The sequence below is a fragment of the Panthera onca genome, chromosome C2 (assembly GCF_046562875.1).
Source record: "Panthera onca isolate mPanOnc1 chromosome C2, mPanOnc1 haplotype 2, whole genome shotgun sequence".
In the NCBI taxonomy this organism is placed as follows: domain Eukaryota; kingdom Metazoa; phylum Chordata; class Mammalia; order Carnivora; family Felidae; genus Panthera; species Panthera onca.
The window spans coordinates 52,480,431-52,507,044 of NC_138347.1; the positions used below are offsets into that span (position 1 = coordinate 52,480,431).

General features: G+C 41.1%; 1 protein-coding gene and 1 long non-coding RNA gene across 3 annotated transcripts in view; both read left to right on the top strand.

Moving 5' to 3' along the window:
• Positions 1-12,415: 12,415 nt before the first annotated feature.
• LOC132682762 (uncharacterized) lies at positions 12,416-13,983 on the top strand. Its single transcript, XR_009611851.3, has 3 exons — positions 12,416-12,595; positions 13,207-13,331; positions 13,897-13,983. It is a non-coding gene; the product is annotated as an uncharacterized LOC132682762 (long non-coding RNA).
• A 2,552-nt stretch (positions 13,984-16,535) lies between these two features.
• Positions 16,536-26,614, top strand: part of ALCAM (activated leukocyte cell adhesion molecule) — a 209,884-nt gene continuing 199,805 nt past the window's right edge. The window contains exon 1 of one of the 2 annotated variants that reach the window (XM_078452976.2): positions 16,536-17,283. In XM_078452976.2, coding sequence (XP_078309102.1) covers positions 17,211-17,283 — 73 coding nt within the window. In that variant the 5' untranslated portion in view covers positions 16,536-17,210. The remainder of the gene's footprint in view (positions 17,284-26,614) is intronic. The other variant, XM_060640129.3, reaches the window with a different exon arrangement.

Genomic DNA, 26,614 nt, shown 5'->3' on the forward strand with positions numbered 1-26,614 from the left:
GTGTGGTTTCAAAGTTCATGCTTGTGAATCACAAATACCGTGAAAGGTTTTGTGGCAAAGTGAAAAGGACAATGGGAAAATCACTTCCCTTATTGTATCCTCATTTCCTCATCTTTAAAATGTGAATGCTAACATTCACCCTCTAGGCAACACAGATGTGTACATGTCTCAGATGGACTTGGCCTTCAAAATGTAAAACAATGTATACATGTTACTTCACTTTATTACAAAAAAATAATTTGTGTTTTTGAAAATTCCCTCTGAATCTCTAAATCACACACACACACACACACACACACACACACATTCAACTATATATACATGTATATACTCTGAATCTCTGAATATGTAGATGTATATATACTCACACACACATACACACATGCACACAATACATTGCATCCATCCCATCTCATATCTTATATAACCCACCTAGTACAAATATTCTGGCAAGGAATAGGCAAATCTGTGGTGGAATAGGGTTCTTCGAGGCTTCCAGGAGCCTCTCAGCAGACCAAGAGCAACACATTCCTTCCCCACTCAGGTCTTCTGAACACTTTGCAGTTTTTTAAATCACCTCCTGAAATGCTGGTTTCCTTCCTCCATCCAAGATACTCAACAAAATGGAACTTGTCAACTGTGTTTATGGTAATAAATCTCCTTTCCAGCATTTCTCCTGACATTCTAATGCCTTCCTGAACATAATAAAAAGGTCATTTTCCACCTGAATTCATCTTCTCCAAGTTACCTTATATTTCTGCAAATCCAAGTTTCAACAAGTTTGATTTCATTTCTTCTACAGTATTTTATTTGCTTTAACCAAGCTAAAAATCCCAGCTGCAACTGCAACCTTGTGCTCTCCTCTAATTGCTTGGGTGGGGATTAGGTTTTATTGGCTGACTGTATAATGTAGATACATTGTGAAAGCTCAACTGTTCCTTTTTTTTGAGTGGCACAGAATTAAATACTCCCTTTCAGATATTGTCCAAGGATTTCTTATGATTTTATTTCCCACATCAATTCAATAACTTTCTATGTATCAATTATGCCACGATCAGTATTCTCACTGTAAACATACAACAATCTCCTAGAACCACTCAGACCTGACCAGGCCTTTCATTTCGTGCAACCAACTCAGCTATATTGTCAGGTATTTCACAATCCTGTCTCCGGTTTCCAGAGGAGCTCAGGTAGCAGCCTTCCAGAAGTTACACCTTTTTGGTTCCCAATAGGTGGAATTGGTTCCAATAAAAGTAGCTGTATTTATCCTTGGTAGGTGCAGGTATTGATTTAAGTGCGATTGTCATTCTAGGCAACATTATTTGGAATATAGAGACATCTGCAATAAAAGTTTATGAGGTGGGGCGCCTAGGTGGCTCAGGTCATGATCTCAAGGTTTGTGGGTTTCAGCCCCCATCGGGCTCTGTGCGGACAGCTCAGAACCTGGAACCTGCTTTGGATTCTCTCTCTCTCTCTCTCTCTCTCTCTCTCTCTCTGCCCCTCCCCCACTCATGCTCGCGCACACACTCTCTCTTTCTCAAAAATAAATAAACATTAAGGAAAAAAAAAAGTTTATGGGTGAGTGGGACTACTAGGAGCGCCCCCAGGCAAAGATTTGGGAAAACCTGTACTTCTTGCCAGTGATAATGACAAGACACACACACAGTACTTGTTTATTCTGTTTAAGACATTTTGTGACATCCCTCTCTGAAGGCCAGTGCATCCACTTCCGGGAAATGATGAATCAATGACTTCAGACCAAGAAAGCAGGCGTGGCTCTTCACTACAGGAATAGGATCTCTGGTCACTTTGAGCACGGCCTCTCTTGCGACAGGCAGGAGCCACGGGATCCTGGGGGCGGAAGGTGCCCCAGGCGGCGAGCCAGAGCGTGCACCGCTAGGACGCAGGCAGCCGGGCTCTCCCCCGTCCCAGCGGTCCCGAGCCTGCAGCCAAGGACTGGGAGTACCCCGCCAACTCTCCAGTAGTTTCGATATGCCCTCCTTCCGGGCGCTGGGCCCGGGACGCGGTAGGGAGCAGGTGACAGCTAGGCAGAGGATATGAGGGACTCCCGGGAAGCGGAGGGAAGGGACTGGAAGGGAAGGACAGAAACCGAGACGGAGAGAGAACTAGGTTAGCCTCCTGGCCTGTTAGGGTCTCGGGACCAAACCCAACTCTGGTCTGCAGAAGGGATACAGGGTCAAGCTGCTGGAGGCCCGGAAAGACGCAAGCCTTGGACAGCAAAGGAGAGAAAAACCTTAAGAAAAGCTTCGGTTGCAAGGAGGGAGGAGGAAGAGAAGACAAAAGCATCCCTCTATTTTGGGGTTTGTTTTTTTTTTCGTCTTTTTACTAACTCCTCCCGCCCCCGCCCCAGTTTTTATTTTTATTTTTTGTTTGTTTTTTTTTTCCGTTACCAAGTGGAAAAGGCAATCAGCCGCGATTCTTGGTCTGGGGAGAACCCATTATTGAATGAAAACAGGAGAGCGGTTTTCTTCTTTGAAATAAATTCAGCAGCACTGTTTCTCTCTCTACCTCGTCGTTCTTCTTCCCCAATTTATTTTCTCCTATAAGACCCTCACCGCACCCCTACTCTATTCCCCGCTGGTCTTTTGGACTAATTGAAAGAATTTGTCTCAGTTTTTAGGTCCTGTTTATCAGGTTTTTATCTGCTTAAATGCCTTCAGAGTAAGCTATTCCACTAATTTGGACTTCCACTCTCAATGTTCCAGTCCTTTCTAGTCCAAGGATTTCATTATTAAGTGAGCTCAGTCCCTCCCTCCACCCCCTCCTTCCCTGCAGGAACACACATTTTCATTCCAAGCCCCTTGCATTCCAAGCCCTTGCTGGGTTGCTTGCTGTTTTGCCCTGAGGCTCTCCAAGCACATCAAAGAAGTTTGCTTTGACTGTCCTTAGACCCAGGTGGTGCTTAGTGGTGGGGTTGCTCTCTAGACTGGGAATCCACACCTCTTCATTCTTTTTTTTTTCCCCTGAAGCCTGTTTCAGTTCCTGATAATAAAAACAATCAAAATACTTAGACAAAGCTGTGAAGTAGGGTAATTTGACGTGTACTCTGCACTCCCAATACAATACTTCTCTCTCTCCTTTCTCATTTTCCTCCTCTATGCCCTTTCTCTATCCTCAGTTTCCAGCATCTTGAAAGTTCATTCAAAATCATGGAATCACATAAGAGAAAAGAGCTGGTAACTATCACTTTAGCTGTGCTGTAAAGTAGCACAACATTCAATCTAGAAACATGCATTGAACACTTCCTAGGTGCCAGACACTGGGAAGTGATCCAGGGACTGAAAAGTTAAGTGTGTTTCTTTTTTCATCACTCTCTCTCCTCCTCCTGCTCTCCTACCTCCTCTGTCATTATCATCGGCATCATCTCTTATAATATTGATTGAGTCCTTAATGTATGCCATAGAGGCAGCAGCTTTACGTGCATTTTCTCTTTTAATTATTATGAGGACTTTTATAATGGAGCGTTCCATTTTATAGGTGAGAAAACTTGAGATTAAAGAAGTTGAGTGGCTTCCTCAAGCTCATATATATAGTGTGTGCTGGTGCCGGGGGTTTCTAAAGCAGACAGTCTGACTCCAGACTTGTGGTATATCACTTCTAAGGAGTCACTGTTTCAGTGGAGGAGCCAGACTTGTAAACAGATAAATAGAATTCAAAGAGGTAAGTGCTAGCATTGTAGAAATAGAGGAGCAGCATGACTAACACTGCCTAGGGGGGATCAGGAAAGGCTTAAAAGCCAATTTGACTTGTGAGGTGGGTCTTGATTGAAGCAGGAGTATCCCAGGAAAACAAAGGGATGGGGGTGGTGGGTGCATTTCAGGCCGAGGAATCTATATGCCAAGCCTCAAGTTGAGAAAGGCTGCCATGGTATGTTTAGGAAACAGTGCAATCTGATTACAACATAGGCTTTGTGAGACTGTTGTGATGTGAAACTAACATTGTCGAATAGGAAACTAGAGGCAAAAATGTCAAGGACTAGAGATTTTGCTGGGAAGTTTAGCTTTTGTTTTGTAGATAAACTGACTCCAACAGAGATTTTCAAGAAAGGGCATGACATAATCACATTGGTGTCTTTGTCTGTCTGTCTTAAGATGACCAGGAAAAGTCTGGGAGAAAGGAGAGTAGAGGCAGATGGCAGAGATCCTGGCTGGAAACTTGCTATACAGATGATGGGGGCCTGAGCTAGGAGGTGTGAGACTGGAAAGGAGGGATTTTGTTCACCAAAGAATATTAGCATTACGTGTTCTACTTGATTCTAGAACAAAGGACTTCAAGCACAAAGAATTCTGTTCAAAATAAAAAGACCTCTTAAGAGAGCACTAAACCAGCTCTTCTATTTTTATAGGTATAGTTAAAGTCTGTGAAGCTTAGGAAGATTAAACCACACAATCACCTGGAATGATCATTGCCACATTTTATTTAGAGACGGCTGTCCACACACTTAGCATCCTTTAAAACATTTGACCCTCCTAACTTTTGAAAGTGAGTACAAAGCTACTCTTAAGTCCATTTAACAGGGGAAGAAGCTGAGGTCAGTAATTTGGTGAAAGCTGCACAGATAATTAGAGACAGAACTGGGATTCAAAATTATAGTTATCTGATCCCAGAGTTCATGCAGTTTTCATGTGTTATGTGCAGAGATTGAAATATAGACATCCTTACTCCTAAGCTAGTGCCGTCTTCGCTAGTTATTGCAGCCTTTATCATCTGCGATATGCAGCTTAGGCATCACTGGGCACACATTCCTGATATCTGAATGCCTATGCTACAAATGCTACAAATGTGCCCTAGAGTAGCATTTATTGTGGGTTCACTATCACATACGCTAAGCAAGACACTATGATGATCCTTTATAAGACTGGCTTTTTTGGTGAAAGAAAGAGCAAATACAAGTGACATCAACATGCAACCAGAAACCTAGCTAATCAGTGGTACAGGAATGAAGGACCAAGGGCTATTGGAGAAATAGCTGATGTTAGTTAGTACTTTTCTGTGCCAGGGGCTTGATATGTGTTATTTTATCAAAGAGCACTGACTTAGGTGAAATAACTTGCTCAGCGTCACATAATGCTAAATGGACGAGACAGAAATCAAGCTCTAGTTTATCTGGCACAGCAAACTCAGCTCTTCAGCACAATTAGATGGGTTAGTGAAGACTGAAGTTGGTCCCATGGACAGTAGTACGCTAGTAAATGTTTAACAACCAGCTCTCAAGCACAAAAACAAAAACAGCTCTGATTTGTGGTGTTGCCAACTTCCAGTTTCCAGAGGGTGTAAATGATCCACAACAGTGTATTTCACACTGCCCGTGTGACATCACTGAAGTCAGCACTGGGGAGGGATGACTGGGGAGGGAGTCTCACTGGGGAGAGCCTCAAGCATCCAGCTGTACCGCGGAGAAGGAGATGCTTGGGCAGTGTGTTAGAAGAGTAGTGGAAGAGATTTGGGGTAATTCTTAGAGAAAGAAAGGCTGGTGAAGGCTGGAATGAGGATTAGATTAGTTATATTCAAAGAAAGTAGATAGACTGAGCTAATTGTGGTTAGGTCAAGTAGAAAGCGGGGCAGTTATTTGCTTAAACTTTTGCTATTCTTGAGGGGTGGAAATTTGCTTGAAAAACGAGATCTAAAAATGGACTTATCTGAAACTTTCCACAGGCCCTCGTCTAAATGACTGACATGACCAAAAACATGCTTAAAAGACTGAAATCAGGGCTAGGTGAATCAAAAAGATTGGCCAGTATGGATTTCTGGCTAGTTATCTACTTTCGCTTTCTTTATGGCAAGGACAACAGCAGCCTGATGAAGGCGATAAATTGATAGAAAATGAGTTTTAGCGAATATATGGACAGTAAAATTGAAAACAGTTACTCAGTGCTTCCCTTCAAAAGAGATCCTGAGGAAATACCCTCTTGTTCCGTGAGACTTGCCTGAATGTAGCTTACAGTGACCTTACATCTGGGGGAAATCAATATATTTGCAAATACTTCAGAATATTTATCTTGTCACTTTGATTCATATCTTTTTTTGAGCATAAAGCAACACTAATGCTCCCCCTATTCCCACATAATCAGAAAGCACATAGGATAGTAAGGAGAAAAAACATTACCAAGGACTTGCAAATAATGCCTGTTTTCCCTCTGTGGCAATAATCTAGCCCTTTAAAAGGAGAAAGGATGAAAATAAAATTAGTTTTCTCATGATGCAGAATATTTCTATTCTCTCCCCCGTCCCTTGATAATCAAAAGCTCTTGTACACAATCTCAACAGAAAACATACTGATCCTAAGAACCAATAAAAAATAATACAAAGGAAATTAAGTGGAAGTCTCCTGTTTTTGTCTGCTCTTTGGAGAATGCCCCCCATTCCTGCGATTCTAAAGTACTGTCAAGCGTGATGCCCAGTGCCTGGCCTACAGGGGTGTCCACTAGACTCAGACCTGGTCATTCATGGTCCTGGATCTTCCAATTCACAGCAAATGACTCAAGAGATGAGGGAAAGCAATCACACTTTTTTCCATGAATAAGACGGTTTCTCTTCCTTTAGTATTTCAGTCTCTGTGGATATAAGCTTAGGTCTGAAGATAATCATCTTTTTAGTATGTGGGCTGCATCAGAGGAAATTGAGAAAATAGTCAAAGACAAGCAAAAGCATGTCAAGGTAAGAGATGGAAAAAAGGACAAAGAGCCTTGATAACTTTGCTCAAATGCCTTAAACCAGCTATGCCTAAATATATATATGTATATATGCTTTTGGAATTCCCAGTCATTTAAATTAGTAAGTCATCCCCCTGGTTGTTTTTTGTTTGTTTGTTTTGTTTTTTAGACTCCTTGGACTGGAACTGGAGTTTTTGTCACTTTCAGTTGAAAGTAACATGACCATTACAAAAACCTTAGTAAAAATTCCCCAACCTGACGACAAACTCCTGCTGGCTGACTGAGATTGTGAAAATAACATCATCCTAAATTGAACAAAAAGGCAGGGGCACCTGGGTGGCTCAGTCAGTTAAGTCATCATCTCACGATTTGTGAGATTCAGTCCTACATCAGGCTCTGCACATACAGTGCATGGCCTGCTTGACATTCTCTCTCTCCCTCTCTTTCTCTGCCCCTCTCCTACCATCAAGCACACTTTCCCTTTCTCTTCTCTCTGTCAAAGTAAATAAACTAAAAAAAACAAAAAAACAAAACAAAACAAAAAAACCAAACAAACCCTAAAAAGAAAAAAAAAATAAAATCAGAGAAGGGAGGATGGGAAATACCAAGAACTAAATTTCTTTCTTGGCCTGTATTCTAAGATATGCTAATTTATTTTATTTTGTTTCTCTCATCTGTGACTCATCACTCTTTGGACATCTCCTTCTTTCACTGGCACACAGACCACAATAGAGTCACTTCTTTATTCATAAATTATCATGGCTTTATTATTTACCTCAAAACGCAGAGCCCTCACAGAACAGGCAAAAGACAAGGTATGAAGTTGGGAGGAAAAGAAAGGAGGAAGATGTGCTAATCACTTTAGAATTGGAAGGACAAATCAGCTCCAGTTCTTTCCTTTTTAAATTTCATGGCAGATATTTGAGCAGATGGTGAAGAATCACCTCAAGATAGACTAGTTTGGGATTTTTCTTAGTTTTTCTGAGAAGATCCCAGAAGTTGAAGACTGTAGGAGGGACAAAGTGGGAATAGAAGATGATTCAGTTACTGGTCTGAGGGAAACACCTAAGTAACTAAGGCCTACCCTCTCAGGCCCAGTGAGTATAATTCCCCCTCTACATAGGCATCTCAAACTGCCCTTTGATGTGTCTCTGCCTTTAAAGTTTGAATTTAGTGCTTATTTAGTCGTGAAGTCAAGCTTTGTCTAAATCCTGAAAAAAATTAAAAATCTAAGGAATAACTTGGAGCTTGTACTCTTTTGAAATGTCCTTAGCCTAAGGGGGAAAAAAATTGAGAGTTACACTCTTTGGGACTTCTCTATTAATTTGATACGTTAACCACATCTGGAAAAAGTATTTCACTCTATAACTTGGATGTTCGTATTCACAAAAAGGCAAATAGTTTTCCTTAAGAGATGTATGTATCAATTAGCCAGTTTTAACAGAATTTCAAAACTGGAAGCTATAGCCAAAAATCATTTCATCTACCAGCTAGAATACATGACAGATTCTGGTGATTTCAATGAAAGCATGTGCATGTTTATGAATCTTTTCATGGGCTGGCTTATATAGCTGTTTTAATATGTACTGCATTTTCTCACAAGCTTTTCATCTTGAGGTACAATTATTAAGTGAATTTCTAGCCCTTACAAAGGAAAGTAAACACATTAAACACCTCCATGCAAAGTTAAAATGTTGGACATTAAATATTTGTCCTGTATCACTGCTAATTTAATAGGCTATGAATCTGTGTTTGTTGAATACAATAATTTTAGCAAATCCACTCTCTAAAGAACAAAGTATAAAGAACATGGAGGCTTAAAATCTTGAATACTGAACCGCCTCTGTAGACTTTGCAATATTGATACAGCATCCATAATCATGCCTTAGTGGAATGTTATACAGAACATTATTTAGAATGTTTGTTCTGGAGTTTGGATAAATGTATTGTATTTGAAATTGATTAATGCTGTCTGATATGCATCCAAATTTTTTATTATCTTGAGAATTTGTCTTAAAAGTTACAGGGTATCTTGTATATTTACTGTAACTGAAAGTGACCCATTTGCATTTGAGGAAAAAAACCAAAAGTGGGACCCAAAGCTGTGTTTAATTTTGGTTATGTCTTTTGGGCTTCTGGGACCTCTGTTACCTCATCTACCATATGATGTAGTTAGACTGGCCCATGGTTTTCTATCCTTTCTTTTTAAAACGTATTTATTATTGAAATATAGTTGACATACAATGTTATATTGGCTTAAGGTGTACAATATAGTGATTTGACAAATCTGTATATTAATCAATGTTCACCACCAGTGTAGTCACCATCTGTCATCATATAATGTTTTACAATGTTAGTGACCACATTCCTATGTTGTCCTTTAATCTCCACCACTTATTTATTTTATAACTGGAAGTTTGTACCTCTCAATCTCCTTCACGTATTTTGTTCATCCTTCCATCCCTCTCCCCTCTGGCAACCACCAGCTTATTCTCTGAATTTATAAGTCTGTTTCTGTTTGTTTGTTTGCTTGTTTGTTCATTTGTTTTATTTTTTAGATTCCACATATAAGTGAAATCATATGGTATTATTTTTCTTTTTCTGTCTGACATATTTCACTAAGCATGACACCCTGTAGGTCCATCTATGTTGTTACAAATGGAAATATTTCACTCTTTTTTATGACTAATATCCCATCGTGTGCATATACCATGTCTTTTTTATACATCCATCTATGGATGAACACTTGGGTTGCTTCTTATTTTAGTTATTATAAATAATGCTGTAATAAAATAGGGGTGCACATATCTTTTCAAACTAATGTTTTTGTTTCCTTCGGGTAAATATCTAGAAGTGAAATTACTGGATCATAAGGTATTTATATTTTTAATTTTTTGAGAAACCTCCTTACCATTTTTACACTGGCTGTATCAATTTACCTTCTCACCAACAGTGCCCAAGAATTCCTTTTTCTCCACATCCTTGCCAACACTTATTATTTCTTGCCTTTTTGATTCTAGCCATTCTGACAGGTTTTAGCTGATATTTCATTGTGGTGTCGATTTGCATTTCCCTGATGATGAGTGATGTTGAGCATCTTCACATGTGTCTGTTGGCCATCTAAAAAGACATTTGGAAAATTTCTTTTTGGGTCTTCTGCTCACTTTTTAATGATTTCTGGTGTTGAGTTGCATAAGTTCTTTATATGTTTTGTATATTAACCTCTTATCGGATATATCATTTGTAAATATATTCTCCCATTCAACAGGGTGCTTTTTTATTTGGGTTTTCTGATTATTCCTTTAAAGTCTAAAGGAGACAGTAAAACTTCAGGCTGCTTTTCAAACTTCAGCCAAAGCAGCTCCACCTATATCAGATTAATTACTTCATACAATAATTTATTAGTCATCCATGTATTAATAAACGGATTAAATCATTAATCAAATAGTATTGTGTGCCTACTATGTGTTTGCCTATTCTATGTATATAGCAGGGAATAAAACAGACATAAATCTCTGTTCTTGTTAACGTTTCAGTCCAGTAAAGGGAGGCAGATATTCAATATTCAGTATTCAAGATATATAAGGTTATTTATTATATGGTGGTAGAGTCTACGGAGAAAAAAAAGAAGCAGAAAAGGGAGATAAGAGTATTAGGGCTGGGGGGGTGTTGAGATTTTAAATAGTTGTTCATGGAACAGGTCAATAAAAAAGGTAACATTGGGGAAATACCTTGAAAGAGGTGAATAAGCTACAATAATGATTGTGGGGGGGGTGGGGGGAAGTTCCAAGGATTAGAAACAGCAAGTACAAAGTCTCTTATATGGGAATAGGGCAGGTGTATTTAGGAACAGTGAGGAGACCAATATGGTCTGAATGGATTGAACAAGGGAGAGATAGGAATTGGACTTAAGAATAAGCCTATATTAGAAGAAACAGCTTTGTATTTTAAAAAAAAGAGTGAAAAATGGGGTGCCTGGGTGGCTCAGTTGGTTAAGTGTCTAACTTGGCTCAGGTCATGATCTCACAGTGGGTGAGTTTGAGCCACCACGTGTGGAGCTCTGTGCTGCCAGCTCAGAGCCTGGGGCCTGCTTCGGATTCTGTGTGTGTCTTTATCTCTGCCCCTCTCCCACTTGCACTCAGTCTCTGTCTCTTTCTCTCTCAAAAATGAATAAACATTTTTAAAAAATTTTAAAAAGATTGAAAACAATTTATCTAAATTACTTGTGAGGCTCTGAAAATCATAAAAATTTTAAGGCTCTTTCTGATATTGCATAATCAATGAGCCTTTATTCAGTGTTATTAAGCTTTTTTTTTTTTTTTTTTTGTCTAAGTATTATCACTCCTTAGGGATTATCTGTTTATCTAAGAATGTCTTCTTAATACTATCCTGTAAAGTCAGTCATCTTACTTATTTTGAGGGAAAATAGTATGGATGAACTGAAATTTGTACTTAATTACTTTGCTTTCCAGAAGTCCATTAAATCCATGGTGATTTGCTTAAAAGAATCAAATATACATTGTTTTCATATTTCTACAGTCATGTATGTACCTCAAATTCCTGAATAAAAATTTCATAGATTGCAATGGCTAGGAGGTACATGAGAAAGCAAGAGATAACTTGGAAAACTTCATAAGAATTAATTAAGTTAAAATTTCCTTTAAGATATCAAACATCTGAATAACCTCACTCTGAGTCACCTATTACTCATTCAAAACCGAAAAGCTGCTTATTTCTGTTGAAAGATGAAAATATACAGAAACCTCTGAAGAGAAACTCTCTCAACAATAAAGTTCAAGGAAATATTTCTTAGCAGGATGGCTACCCATCTGTTCTCCAATCCCTATCTAGAGTGATTTTAGGAATTACTGACCCAAAAAACCTTGGGGTCCAGAAATAAAACAGAGTTTTGTTTTACCTACATAATCTCTATGACTCTTTAAAAGAGTCGTGTCTTCATAGACTTAATATAAATCCAATTTAGCCCTCTGTTTCAATCTTTGTCATCAGTGTATTAACCCAGGTGCTTGCCCATCTCCTGCCTGGTCACTTAGAAACTTTACTAGTCAGGATTCTATTCCCAGCATGCTGCCTACCCTTTTTTGTTTTAGACAAAGAGGGATGGCCCTTTTTGTTTTATTCTCATTAGGGGCAAATAGTTTTTATCATGCTCTTTCTCTTGTAGATTAACTTCTTCACTTTATATTTCAGAGTTTTCACTGGTGACTAAAACGTGACTCATTCTCTTTGCCTTTCCTAAACTTTAGTCAGCTAAGTTGTGACATTGTGATTTATAATAAGAAATATGTATTTGGTCTTGGATCCATTCCAGACAAGAGCTCCTAAAACCCTTGGAATTTTTTAAGTGATAACTGTGATGACGGTGTCTTTTGTTATGTTAATGAGTTACTTTGGAAAAGCCTTTGGATAATCTAAGAATGAATGTTGGTTGCTAGGAGGCCCAATCAGGTGATTAGAGGGTTGGAATTTTTAGTCCCACCCCTCCTGGGTGGGGAGAGGGACTCAGATATTGAGTTAAAATCACCAGGGGCCAATGATTTTAATCAGTCATACCTATGTAATGGAGCCTTCTCCAAATGTCAAAGGACAGGATTCAGAGAGCTTCGAGGTTGGTGAACACATGGAGATTTGGGGAGAGTTGTATCCTCAGAGAGCATGAAAGCTTTGCTCTCCTTCCCACACATCTTGCCATATGTATCTCTTCCAACTGGCTGATGCTGTCTCCAGGTAGATACTGTCAGAATGGAGTTGAATTCTAGAACATCCAGCTAGTGTCCAACAATTGATCGGTGGTGTGGGGGAGAAAACCACACATTGGAACTGATTTAACGGAATCATACTAGTCCAATCATTAAAGACCCACTTGAAACACCTTTCATCTCCTTATATCACTCTCCCTTGTAAGTTTGTTTCGAGGTTTATATTCTGTGAAAAAGTTCACTCACCATTCAAATGTGATTATTTATAGAGTGCTCAGTGTATTTGCAAAGTATTGGCTAGAAATGTCTAATCATCAGTGGGGAGGTGGAGGGGAAGAAAGTGAATTAGATTTATTGCATGCCCGTGAACTGCATTACCTGTTTTGTTCAAAAACTGGAACCTTACACAGAGCATGATGATATAAGGTGGTAGGAATAAATGTCACCAGCCTCCAATACCATCTTTAGTGAAATTTCATTTCTGGTAGGAAACTGTTTACATTAGAACAAGAACAAAATCATCTCAGCTTTTCAAATGTTCACATGCCTGACCTGACTATGTTTGTCACATACTGTTGGTTAATGTTTTAGTGCAGGGCAAAGGTTCCTGGTCTGAGCCTTAGGGGTCCTGAGTTCTGATCTCAATGGATTCTAAGTAGGAGAGTTGCTTGGTGTGCTGTGTCACTGCCTAGAACATACTGTCCTGATTGATGATGAATTCTTTTATATTGAAGATGCAAAACTCTTTTCATGTTCTTGGTAACATGAAATGTTTTTCTCTGGCTGACCATTATTCCTTTTAACTCTTGTAGTAAGAAGTACTGATGTGTGACTAAATCGTCTGGTAAATATCATTGGAATACTATATATTCTCAGTTGTAACAAAAGCAATTGTAATCCAGATGCAGTTGGAAAAGCTCTTCCTCTTAAGAACAAGGTAAGGTGGATCCAATCCCCCATTCTCTAGATTCTGAAGGACAAATACTCTCTTTACTACATTGTGGGGCTTATATTCTCAAGTTTCTTAACTCTGAGTTTTGCTTATGGTAAATTATTTCAGTCTAGAAATGCCCTTGACATCTCGTACGCACTGTACCTGGCTCATACAGATAGGATGCATTGCCTGATTAGTTAATTTCCCCAAGGAAAATATGTTTGAGGGTAGGAGACTTTATTAAAGTTTCAGAAGGTAAAGAGATTTCTATCTAAATCAAGTCCCCCAAACAAACAAAATAAGTCATAAATTTATTGTTAGACATCTCTGATAAGCAAAGTGGATAATGGGCCAAGTTGATAGGGATGAAGCTCCAGAATGAAATATGTTTTCCTCTGGTTGAACACTATTCATCTGACCTCTTGTAGTAAGAAGTAGCCATTCTATGCATGACTAAATTGACAGGAAAATATCATTGGAATCATCTAGAATCAAAGTGTGTGGGCTAGAAAAAAGGCTTTACCATTGCTATGAATCATGAAGTGACCTTCCTGTCTCTGGGTTTCAGTTTCTTCATGAGTGAAATGAAGACACCAAAGGCACCTATCTCCTAAGATTTTTTCGAAGAGGTAATTGTTTCAGTTCATATAAGTTGCTTAGAATAACCTAACATACAGCATGTGATCAATAACTGTTACTATTTAATTAATTAAAGTATATTTGAAGGCCTTCAACCATTTCCAAACTCATAACAATATGGCTTGGTCTTTGTCCCTTCCTTTCTCTCAGCATCATCTTCCTCCCTCCCCTGTTAAACTCCTATGTTTATTTTTATCATTTCGTAATTCTTATTTAAGTTTTTATGATGTTATTTAATAAATTGTCAGATGACCCTCACTTTCGTGGTCTTAGCTATATATAACTAGTAGCCTTCTTTTGGTGTTACTGCTCCAAGTGGCTTATCAAGGCATTTTCCTGAACTAGGACATATTCCTCTGTAAAAGGAACTCTAGAAGCAAGTGACTTTACAGATAAATATGTATATTGCTTTCAGAATTCCACACATGTGCATGTGTGTGCATAATATCCTTAAGTTATGGAATATATTTTGATCCAATCTAGCTGCACCCTTTTGAAGGTGGCACTCTACTAGGTCATCATACTTTAATTATGAGAGGCTGACTTTTGTTCAAGGTCAGTTGCTGAGTAAGTGCAGAAGAAAGATTTTAACCAGACTCTGACTATTCCCCAAAGCCAGAGCTCCTTCTACTCCCCCTAAGCAGTTCTTTTGTGTGATCTCACTTAATCCTCACCAGTCTCAAGAGAGTGGTACTATTGTTATCACTTTTTACAAATAAAGACACTAAGACTTTGAGAGGTTAAGTGAATTGACCAAGATCATGCAGCTAGTAAATGTCAGAGCCCAAGTCAGACAGTGTGCCTTTTGCAGATCTACTTTTTAACAATTATGCTGTATTAACTCCAACCCCAAAACCAAAGGGAGTCTAGGCTGAATATATAGTTAGGATGATTTGTTCTAGTAGGAGCTACTTAAAGCTGCTGTTAAAAGAAAAACAATTTCCTAAAGGAATTCTATGAGATCCCTTCGGAATGCTAGCAATTCAGTCAAACTTAGCTTATGAAACACTGAACTAAAAGGCATTTGTCTCCTAGCGTTAGCCTTCCAGTTGGTTCATAAGACGCAAATGAAATGTTAATGTTAAATCCAAGCAGGAAAAAAAAAAAAAAAAAAAACTACTTATTTTAAGAAGAAAAATATATAAGAGCTCTACTCTAGGATACTGTTGATATAAAGAAAACCAGGAGGACTAGACAGGCAGGCTTTTGACAAAAATCACAGCTGAAGACAGAGCTTGATAGTTTCCAGCATAAAAAAAGATAAAAGAATTCAGAGATCATTCTGAGTGTGTGTGTGTGTGTGTGTGTGTGTGTGTGTGTGTGTGCCGGCATGTGTCTACTTGTCTTAATAAGCTTCCCCTGCCGCCCAACTCTGCACCCCCATCTAGTTGGTGACTCGAAGCCTTCAGATGAAAGCTCAGTATGTGAGGACTACTAGTTGGCATTCTCTGCAGGAGACTAGCCTCACACAGGGGTGACCCTGTGATGCAGGAAAGGCTATTTAATGCCCTGGCGAAGTGGTTGAGGGACCAAGATTTTATTATGCTTCCGGGATCAGAGTGGTGATCCAGCATCCCTGATTTAGAGCCACTTAGGGCTCCAACAGCCCCACCCCGGAGTTCAAGAGGAAAATATTCCTGCATGGTCTCTGCCTGATCTGAAAAAGGCACAGCTTCCCGATGTTCCGCCTGGGAGATGGTTCAGTCTTTAGAAATTGCCAGAGAAGCCTGTCCATCTGCTGGGATGCCTGGCTTTCTGGAACGGACGAGAAGGAGTTAGACTTTTAATCGGAGTAACTTGAGGATTTTCTGTTTGTAACTAAAAACCGCCGCTTAATTCAAAATAAAAAAGACACATGCTGTGGCAGGTAGACACTGGGAAAATCCGTGTGACGAAGTATGATCTAAAAATTCCTCATTTAATTTCCCCCGGGAAAGAGTAAATATTTTCTCTTTGGTACTGGGGCAGTCGACTCGAGTGATCTGCCTTCAAAAGAAGGTGCGTTCGAGAGGTGGGTTAGTGGGAGCAAAACGGGGAGGAATTAGCCCAGGATTTGGATTGCTCCCGGCCAACCAGAAGCTGCTCCAGTTAACTCTCAGGAGGAGAGTTTCCACCGTTGCCACCCCCTCCAGACCCTTCTTCCTCCTCCGCTCCCGCCCTAGGACCCAAGGCGCGCCCCGCCCCACCAATCCGGAATTCTCCACCCCCCCAGCGTCCTGCCCCGCTACTCTCTTCATTGAAGATGGAGGCTGCAACATCACCGCCGAAAAATCCCTGCGGAGCGAGCCACTGGATTCAGCGTCTGGGGACAAGCGCTTTTTGAACCCTGGCGAGGCTGCGTGGTGACCAAGAAATGGGAGGCCGGACCGAGAGGGCGATCGTAAAGCCGCCGGCTAGAGGCAGCCCCGAGGGCTCCCCTCCCCGCGCGCTAGCGGCGCCTGTGTCTGCTCCGTATTGGCTAGCGTGGTTCCGGGGGCGGAGCCGCGGGAAGCACCTCCCACTCGGGGGCCCCTGGATCCCGCGAGCTGCTCACCCGCGGAGTTCCAGAGCTGGGCTCCGTCTGCGACTCGGTCCTGCAGCGCCTCTAGGCTGCAGGTCGGTGCTCCAACCACCTGCTCGGCGCTGCTTCCTGGGAAGCGGGGAAGAGAGAGGAGGGAGGGGGGGCGGCGGTGGGGGGAGGAGGAGGAGGAGAGAGGAAGCTTACACACGCCTTCCAGTCCCTCCACTCAGAGCAGCCCTGAGACCGCTGCCGTCGCCACTGCTTTCGCTGCTACGGCTCTGCCACCTGAGGAGACCGCCTGGACTCGCCGCCCCTGTGGCCACCCCCGGCGATTCCTGCCTAGCACCGGGCTTTTTATGCACACTGCCACTACCATTATTATTATTATTCCAAGAGAGGGAGAACAAGAGACCAGCCTGAAAGAACCACGTACACCTTTCTGAAATAGTCAAGTGTCTCCTGGGAAGAGAGGGTCGTCGGTCCCGGGAGAAGGAGCCACTGGGGCCAAGGGCAGGTGTTGAAGGGGAGGAAGGAAGAGTTGGGGCACTGCGTGGTGGAAAGTTGCTTGCCGCGGAGAGCCGAAGGTCCAGCGCCACAGCCCAGGGGGGGCGGTGTGCCTGGGAGAAGCCGCTGCCCCCTGCGTTGGGACCTGCGAGCTCGCGGGCAGCGCGGGGCCGGGACGACGCCCCCTCCTGCGGCGCGGACGCTGTCGGTGGCCCCCAAAGAGGACGAGGAGGAGGAATATGGCATCGAAGGCGGGCCCCTCCTGCCGTCTAGTCTTCTGCCTCTTGATCTCCGCCGCTGTCCTCCGGCCAGGTGAGCAGGGGCCTGGGAGCAGCCCAGGCCAACGTGGAACGGGGGCAATTTCCTGAGTCTGCGGCGCAGGCCTCGCACCTCCGGGGCTGTGAGCCGGGGCGAGTGGGGGCGGTGCGGGCACACATCTGGCCCTGGGTTCAGTCACCTGTGCCTCACGTTTGGGCTCGGCCGGCTGGCTCAAGTTTGGGCAGGGACTGGGGGCCTTGGGTAAATCTCCAGGAACTTTGGGTGCTGCCGGGGTTCGGGCTCCAGGGGCCCACGGGCAGTATTCGTCTGGTTCTCTCCCCGTCCCCCCCCCCCCCCCCCCCCCCCGCCCTTGCAGCTCCCGCCTAGGCGGCGAGCCCTTGCCCTCTGACAATTCCTCCAGTCTTTGGATATCAAAGTCCACGTCACTGCGCTCCGGGCAGTTTTCCTTTCGCTTAGCTTTCCGAGAAATAACTGTCTGCACTTTTGGGGGGATAAATCCCCTGGTAACTTCCCCTCGGTAAGAGGTGAAGAAGGGGTAGGAAGGGTAGAAGAGAAAGGGAGGACTTTAATCACTCCTTTTTAGAAAAACCTCCCGCAGCTCAAACCGTGGTTTGAAGCCCCCTCCCCCATGGTCTGGGTGGGTAATGAGTGCAGGGGTGGTGGCAGGCAAAGGACGCAGCCTGAACTGGACTTGGCAGCCAGGGTTGTGAGACCTTAGTGAGTGGCTTGTGGATTTTACAGGACCTGTGATTCAACCTCAGTTTTCAGTAATGTACTGAGGCTCAGAAGCAAGAAACTCAAAATCCCCAATAACTAAAATATCTAGCCGGGAATCCCTTTCCTACCCTGGGGACGGCCCCTGTGGCTGTCATCCTGAGACCCACCGGTCGGCCGACGCGAGTTGGTCCCTAACAGGGCATTCTGTATGTTCGCCGTCACTTGATAGAGCAGCAGGTTCATTTGCTCGCTAGACTCGAGTAATTTTTGGAATTGTTTTCTCCTTTTGAAGTTTTATCTCCAGCCCTTCATAGACATTTGCAAGTAAAAACTCCTACTTCCCTTTTTTTTTTTTTCCGGCTTCTGTTTGTTCTTTTATCCTTTTCTTTAGTTTTTAGCAAAGAAAGACTCACTTCCTTTCCGCGTCTTTAATTTCTCAACATCCCTTCAGTTACCAAGCTGAGGCTGAAAAAAAAAAAAAAAAAAAGATGTTTGGAAGCCTCCGTGGCTCTCCCAGGAAAAGAGGGAAAGTGAGGCTGGGGCTGGAGCCAGAAGATCACAAGTGTTTGTGAACTGCTGCTGCTGTGCCGGCTTCCTGGTGGTGGTGCGGAGGAGGGGGGTGGGTGCCCTCGCCCGATCTCTATTATAAAGTTACATTTCTGGGTGAGGTCCTGAGCTCACCTGCAGTTCTGAGGCTAGCGAGAATCATCTGCGACGCATCTCTAGCTCCAGGGCGGGGCGTGTGAAGCGCGAGTTGAACCGGATTTGAAGCAGGTGGGTTGGGGTAAGCACACCCGGGACGTGGCCAGGGGAGAGCCACCTGACTTTGGCACATTGTGGATTTCACTTTTTCCTGATCCCATTGTCCGATGTAGGAAGGAAGGGCACTCACTCTGGGGCCGAGGGGCGAGGAGGGTGGACGAGGGTGAGGTAAGTTAGTAGAATGCAAAGACCCACCCTCCCCACGGTTGGTTTTCAGTTTAACCCTCTGCCCAGTTGGAGAGTTGCAGTCTCACCACACCAATTCCCCGGGAGAACACGCACACGCCCGGTTTCCTTTTCAGTGCGGTCGCTCTGGAGTCAGTTTTCAGTCGGGCCACCTCCGAGGACAGGTTTTCCCTCATATTTAGCTGCTAAAAAGGGAGCGGTTCCGCTTTCAGACTTCCTTCTCTGAGATTCTTTTGGAGCCGCAAGCTCGCGTTTGCAGCCGGTTCCCAGAGGCGCGCTTTCGGTGAGCTGGATGCATTCTAGCTGCGCCGCCAACCTCGGCTGATCTGAGGGTCAGAAACCTCAGACCCTTAGATCAGTGGTTTGCTTGGATTTATTGGGTTGGCATATGTACAGAATTCTCGGTGTCAGTGTGTTTAAAAGAAAGGTTTGTGGCACTAACAGCGCCTCGTCCAGACTCGGGACGCAAGTCCTGGAAGGCAAGTGCGCCTCCTTCGGAGCCCTCTGCATAGCTGCGCCCGTTGGGGATACGTGCCAATGGCCAGGCTGGCTTAATCCAAGAGACCAACTGACTTACCCGCCTGCAACCCTTCATTTAAGGAGCACTTTTAGTAGTGTGTGTTGAGACCTAGAGAACAAAAATTCGCGCCTGTGGAACTGCTTCTGCAGGTCTTTTGGGCTGTAGTCGCTACATAGTCATTGATACGTTCGGGCATGGCCTGTCACCTGTTTTGAAGGGAGGGGGACAGTATGTATGAACCACAGAAACTGAATTCAGAGATGAAGGCAATGAAGTAAGTGCTGAGCATCCGAGGAAGCAAGAATCTCATTATCCTTGTAGAAAGAGCGTCAGCCTGTGGTGACATTTTGTATTGCTTTTTTAAAAAAATGCTTTCCTTGATTACTTACAACAAGGAGGTGCAGTTAACTGTTTCTTCTCTTGGATCTTTGGTGTGCACCCTTCTCAGGAATTTTTCTTAATTTCTTACTGATACAAGGTTAATTCTAAGACATAAGCACACTTAAGTTTTTCCCCCAGAGTGGGGTATTATGTTCTCAAGGCATTGTTTATCTCAGTAGGCCTTGGGGAAAGCATCAACTCAAATAATGTCTTTGCAGACTGCCTGATGTGGGACTATTAAAATTTATTAATTTAAAAATGGCAAACTGCTTAGTAGCCAGTAAATATTGCTTTTTCCTTGATGATTTATATAATCCAATAGTCATTTACAACTTAATGGGATACTATTTTCAGTAAGCTGCTTTCCTAGGCTTGGCTCAGCATCATTCACCTTTGGGCACTTGAGCAAGTTATTTCACATATTTGGACTTCAACTCTCTCATATGTAAGTAAAACGGTGGACTAAGGATCTACTCTCTGGGATCTCTTTAGCTCAAAACTGTTTCTAATGACCTAAGGTAAAATGCTGATTTGATCAAGGCAGAGTCATTATCCACAAAACAGATGAACATAAGGGAAGGTAAACAAAAATAATATAAAAACAGGGAGGGGGACAAAACAGAAGAGACTCATAAACATGGAAAACAAACTGAGGGTTACTGGAGGGGTTGTGGGAGGGGGGATGAGCTAAATGGGTCAGGGGCATTAAGGAATCTACTCCTGAAATCATGGATTCACTATATGCTAACTAATTTGGATGTAAATTTAAAAAAATTAAAAATTAAAAAAAAACCCTGTTTCTAATGACCTAAGGTAAAATGCTGATTTGGTCAAGGCAGAGTCATTATCCACTTGTATTTTTCTAATGCTTTCAGACAGACTGAAGGGATACAGTTCATATAAATTGTGTTGCTAGAAAATGTCAGTGGTACCCAATTGCGAAATTTCCATCTCTTTTCCTACTTGTTTAAACCCATTATAATACCTTGTGCTTATTCCTCCAGGCCTGAAGAGGGCTATTAAAAAAAAAAAAAAAAAAAAAAAAAAAAAAAAAAAAAAAAAAAAAAAAGTGTGATAGAGAGGATTTAGTCTCCTACTATCCTGGGAAAAGAGAGATTTTTAGGTCTCAGAAAACGCCATTAGTATAACCCATATGTCCTGGAAGACTGCCTCTATTTAAACTGCATATGTGGTTCCTAGAATGAAATGTTAAGTGATCGTTGATGCTAATATGTTCATGTGACAAAGCCTTATATGTACATCCTTAAGATGCCCCTAAAATAATTGATTTGCAAGGTGGTTTTAAGTGCACTATGGAAGGAAGTAGAAAATAATAATGCTTTCCTGTGGTTTTAAAATCTGTAGAAATCCAAAATTTTTTCATGACACAATTTCAAACTTTGACTTTTTAGAAAATTCAATTTAGCTTATCTTTTTAAATAGAATTTTGGAAGAGAATGCTTGTTTGCTGTTAACTTATTAAAGAGAAGAAAATCAATAAAAGTCTACTTTGATAGTCTTAAGTGTTACCAGAAATTATTTTTTTATTGGAGTCAGCACTCACATGTTCAGTTTCAGTTATGTCATATAGGAATGTTCTGACTTTGGGAAAGCTATTTTCCTCCTCCTTCTTATTTCCCATCTGTAAGTTTTTCTGTCTTTGTAATGCATGGTTCTGATTTTGGTGAGATTAGTAATTCCCTTGCTCAGCATTTGAATTTTTCAACTAAAGCATGTTATATTAACGTGCTATATGACATTATATTATTAATAGAAAAACACTCTTTAATTTATTACATTTAATTATCACTTTGACCATTTTAAAACTTAGTTTTTATTTTTTATCTTAGGGGAGGGGGAGGGACAGAGAGAGGGACAGAGGGAGAGAATCTTAAGCAGACTCTGTGCTGATGGCAGAGCCCCGTGCGGGGCTCTGTCTCACCATTGTGAGATCATGACCTGAGCAGAAATCAAGAGTGGGGCACTTAACCAACTGAGCTGCCCAGGCGACCCACATACCATTTTTTAAAAATCAGGCAAAAATGTCTCTTTTTGTTTCTTTTTTCTCCTTTTTCTTTTTCTCAAGTTTTCAGATCACCAAACATAGGCCTTTGTAAAATTGATCACTAAGTTGTTAACATTACTTGGTGTAAGAAGTTAGTATTTTGTCATACAGTATCTTAGATACTTTATAATCATCTTGTTTTATATTCTTAAACACACTTCTTTCTGTTCTAGTCATTTATTTAGCATAAAATATCACCAAAGGGTTCTCACTCTCTGAAGCTGTTAACTCAAGCAGTCACAGACATGTATATTACCAATTATGCAAGAGAGCAACATAGGTGCAACTATGATAAAATAGTGTGTATACATAGAAACTTGAATTTAACTTCTCAGAGTGTCAACTTTATTCTTCATTGTTAGGTTTTAACAAAGGCCCATTTCATTTTTTACACATGAATGTATGTGGCATATTAAGAAATGAGCTAACTCACTGGAATATTAAAGAAAGTTTCCTTAAGAGTGGTGGGTATGATGTAACATTCATCTATGTATTTACTCTTGGATATAAGAGCCCCTTCTTATGTTCAATAAGAAATGAAAAAAGACTGGAAAAATGTTCACTTGAATTTCTCATTACTTTTTTTTTTTTAAATTAGGGCAGAATTTCCCCTATGGAGAATAAAGTCAAGACTAAAATATATGTTTTATATTTAAGAAGAGGATATTATATGCTATTTGATAAGGTTAAATCCTACAGTTATTACAAGTATCCTTACAGTGTACAAAGTATTATATATTTGGAGTTACTTATATTACCATTCAGCTAATTTCTCTGTTTAATTAACAGGATTTATATGCTTCCTCTCACCTTATTACTAGATGTAATATCATATATATTTCAACTAGGACTAGTTCCAAATATGCTGTGGTATTCAGTAATTGTTTTATGGTAACCTATTATCATAGTCCATTACTGTAGTGTATTTTCCAAGAATGAAATTAGCTTTTAGTGCTTACTCTCTTATTTATCCAGTCAGTTCTCAATTATCCATTCCATTCAAGGGGAAATCAGTCCAATCCAAAACAGTTTGTAATCAAAGGATTACTTAATTCGACTTTGAATTGACGTATTTCAATGAACATGCCTGTGTCTGATCTTCTAAGAATTCATAGCATTGCGACATAATGAAACTAAACTGGGAGAATAGATTAATCAGAAATCAGACTGCTGTCCAGCTTCTCTGGCTTGTTAGCCCCCCTGTCCTCCCCCCCCTTTTCCCCCTAAAACTCTCTCCTCTATTACTCTGAGCAATACATCCCGGTATATCCACAACAGTCCTGGTTTATCCTGATGTCCTGATTCAGTTATTAATGGGACCTTACTTCACCTTCAGAAGTGCAGTTTGGATGACAAATTATATGGTCACTATGAGTATTAATGACTTGCCTGTTAATATGTCTTAGACTACTTAACTGTAAGTACTCTCATGCTGACAAAGTGCATATTTCTAACCTTTTTTATTTATAAGCTACAGGGAAATATCAATAAGAGGCCACATGTCCTCCCTATAGTGTCAAGTATAGGAGAGATGTAAAGTAAGAGCCTAGAACCTCAGAATATTGTAGTGGGTATAAAACATTAAGGATCCCATGGTTTGGAATGGAAACCAAATTGACCTGAGATACCAAGAGAATAGTAGTGTTTGGAATTCACCTGGGAGATATACTTTGTATCTATGAAAGCCTATTTCAGTCTGATTCTGAAACCCTTTCTCCGCCATTTGCACAATTCCCATTCTGTTCTTCTATGAGGTTTCTCAGTAGATCCACTATCAATTTGGATATAAAAATAATTGTCAGGGATGTCTATACAATTGAAGGAAGCTCTTAAGTCTTTTTGTACATGTAAGGTGACTTGACTTGGGGCAGCCAACAATATGGCTAGGACATTTGGTGCCAACACTGACTTCCTAATTAGGTGCCCATGTGTTCTTTGGTTCATCTATATCTAAGTGTCTCAAGTACTCAGAAAACCCCAAAAGGGAATGGAGGTAGGAAAGGTGAGACATTATTATCTAAGCACACAAAGGATGCCATAATTTTGTTCTTGATACTACAGCAGAATGAAGGGAGACGGCGTGGGTCATTGTGGCTAAAACTCTTGTCAGCACATCCCCAAGTATTTTCCCTAATTAGTTGGGGAGTTTATCAGTGTGGAATTTACCTAGTTCCAAATCAAGAAAACATAAAAACCCATGTAGCTACTCTTATTACATTTTTGAACCATAGTATATCAATTAATTGTGCTGTAAAATAGAACACTCCAAAACATAGTGGTTTAAACAGCAACCATTTTATGCAGTTCATTATTTTGCAGGCTGGCAATTTAGATTGGACAGTTGGGTGTTTTTCTGATTTTAGTTAGATATCTTCATTTTACTGTAATCTGCTGTGGGTCAGCTGAGGTAGCTTTGCTTCTGGGAGTTGGCTGGTTGTCATTCAGGGAAAATTGACTCTTCTCCATGGTCTTTGGTTCTCTAACAGGCTTCCCTAGATTTGTTCTCTTGGTGGAAGCAGGGTTCTGAGAGGAAGCAGAAATCTGCAAGGCTCCTCTGGCAAACCATCACTTCTTCCACATTCAGTTGGTGAAGACAAGTCCCAAGCCCAGCTCAAATTCAAGGGTGGGAAAATCATCTATTGAATGGAAGGAGCTAGAAACACTTGGCAAACAGTATGCATAAAGATCAGGGGAGAGGATTAGGACCATTTTTGCCATCAGTCAACCAGTGGGGGATGTGACAGCAGCTAGTATCCTTACTTAGCCCCATATTCATAGTTTACACCTTCCTCTTCTAGATCCTTTGGCAAGAAATATAACAGATTATAGAGGCTCAAGTAGTGTCAATAAAAACACTATTTCCTGTGGCTAAACCCTTATCTTCCCTTGGAATAAAATTATGGAAAGTTAAGTGTGTGTGTGTGTGTGTGTGTGAGTGAGAGAGAGAGAGAGAGAGAGAGAGAGAGAGAGAGAGAGACACGAGAGAGGAAAGAGAAAGGGAGAGAGGAAGAGGGAAAGAGCACACACAATTTTGAAGGGTTAAAGGCATGTAAATCATGGTCTGAAGTAAAATGTGATAGAAGAGGGATTGTTGGAAAAAATGGGAAATTACCTTAGATATTCATCTTGTTCAGTTTTTGTTTTGTTTTGTTTTTTTTTTGAGAGAGAGAGAGAGGGAGGGAGGGAGGGAGTGCATGTGCCTGTGTGCAGGAGAGGGAAGGGCAAAGGGAGAGAGAATCTTAAACAGGCTCCATGTATCATGGAACCCAATGCCAGACTCTGGGCTCTATTTCACTACCTTGAGATCCTGACTTAAGCTGAAACCAAGAATTGGGTGCTTACCTGACTGAGCCACCCAAGTACCCCTGTTTAGTTTCTTATTCAACAGCTGAGATAGATGAAGCCACAGGTGAAAAGATTACCTAAAATTCAATAGCAAATTAGCCAGTTTTTTGAGATAACGTCCTTAGTTTCATTTACCCCTAAACTCATAGATTCAAGGCTTGGAGCTATACAGGACCATAAAATTATTTAGGTACTTGTCTAAGTGTCACAGTGTTGGCCAATCCAAGATAAAAACTCATATAACTTAACGTGAAACTAATATAACACTGTATGTTAACTAACTGTAATTAAAATAAAAATTAAAAAAAAAACTCATGGAAATGAACTATTCAGCATTTATAAACAGCATTCAATAGATATTTATTGAGTGCTCAAATGTGCAAAATATTCTGCTTGGTGCTGGGGATATTGCAACAAACTAGTTACTAGACAGTCAAGGTCTTATCATTACAAGAAATTATCTTCTCTCTGGAAAATAGATATCAATCAATGAATTATATAATTTGCTAGAAGTTTTGCTAAGTACTACAAGGACAAATAAATAGCATTTTACATCAGAGTGCCAGATGTGACCCGGGCTGTAGGAAAATATTAGAAAGGTTCTTTCAGGAAGTGATATCTGAGGTATATGCTGAGGAATAATCAAGCAGAAGATATGGGCTGGGAGAATGGCATGAGTTAAGATGCCAACATGGGGGGCGCCTGGGTGGCTCAGTCGGTTAGGCAGCCGACTTCGGCTCCGGTCATGATCTCGCGGTCAGTGAGTTCAAGCCCCGCGTCAAGCTCTGTGCTGACAGCTCAGACCCTGGAGCCTGTTTCAGATTCTGTGTCTCCCTCTCTCTGACCCTCCCCCGTTCATGCTCTGTCTCTCTCTGTCTCAAAAATAAATAAACGTTTAAAAAAAATTAAAAAAAAAAAAAAGATGCCAACATGGAAGGAACATGACTTCTAATTCCTGGAGGTCACCAGGAATTCATTCCTGTAATTTCCCTAATTTACTCACCAGTTGTGGGGTTTAAAGAGGATCTATTTGATCTTATTCAAATACTCACATACAGTAAATACTTGCATATATACTTTTTCCCTTTAAAAAAATCAAGTGGGAACATACTATACATACCATTTTGTGCCTTTCCTTTTTTTGCTTAATAGCACATTTTGGAGATTAAGAGATTATCCCATATCAGCACATATAGCTCTACCTGATTTTTAAAGATGTATTGGGTTTTATTGTACACACCATAATTAATTTAAGCATTTCCCTAGTTCTTGAAAATGTAGACGGTTTCCAGTGTTTTTTGTTATAAACATGACTGTAGTGAACATCCTAATACATGTCTTATTCATATGCACTGTTACGTTGGTAGGAAATGTCCTGGATGTGAAAT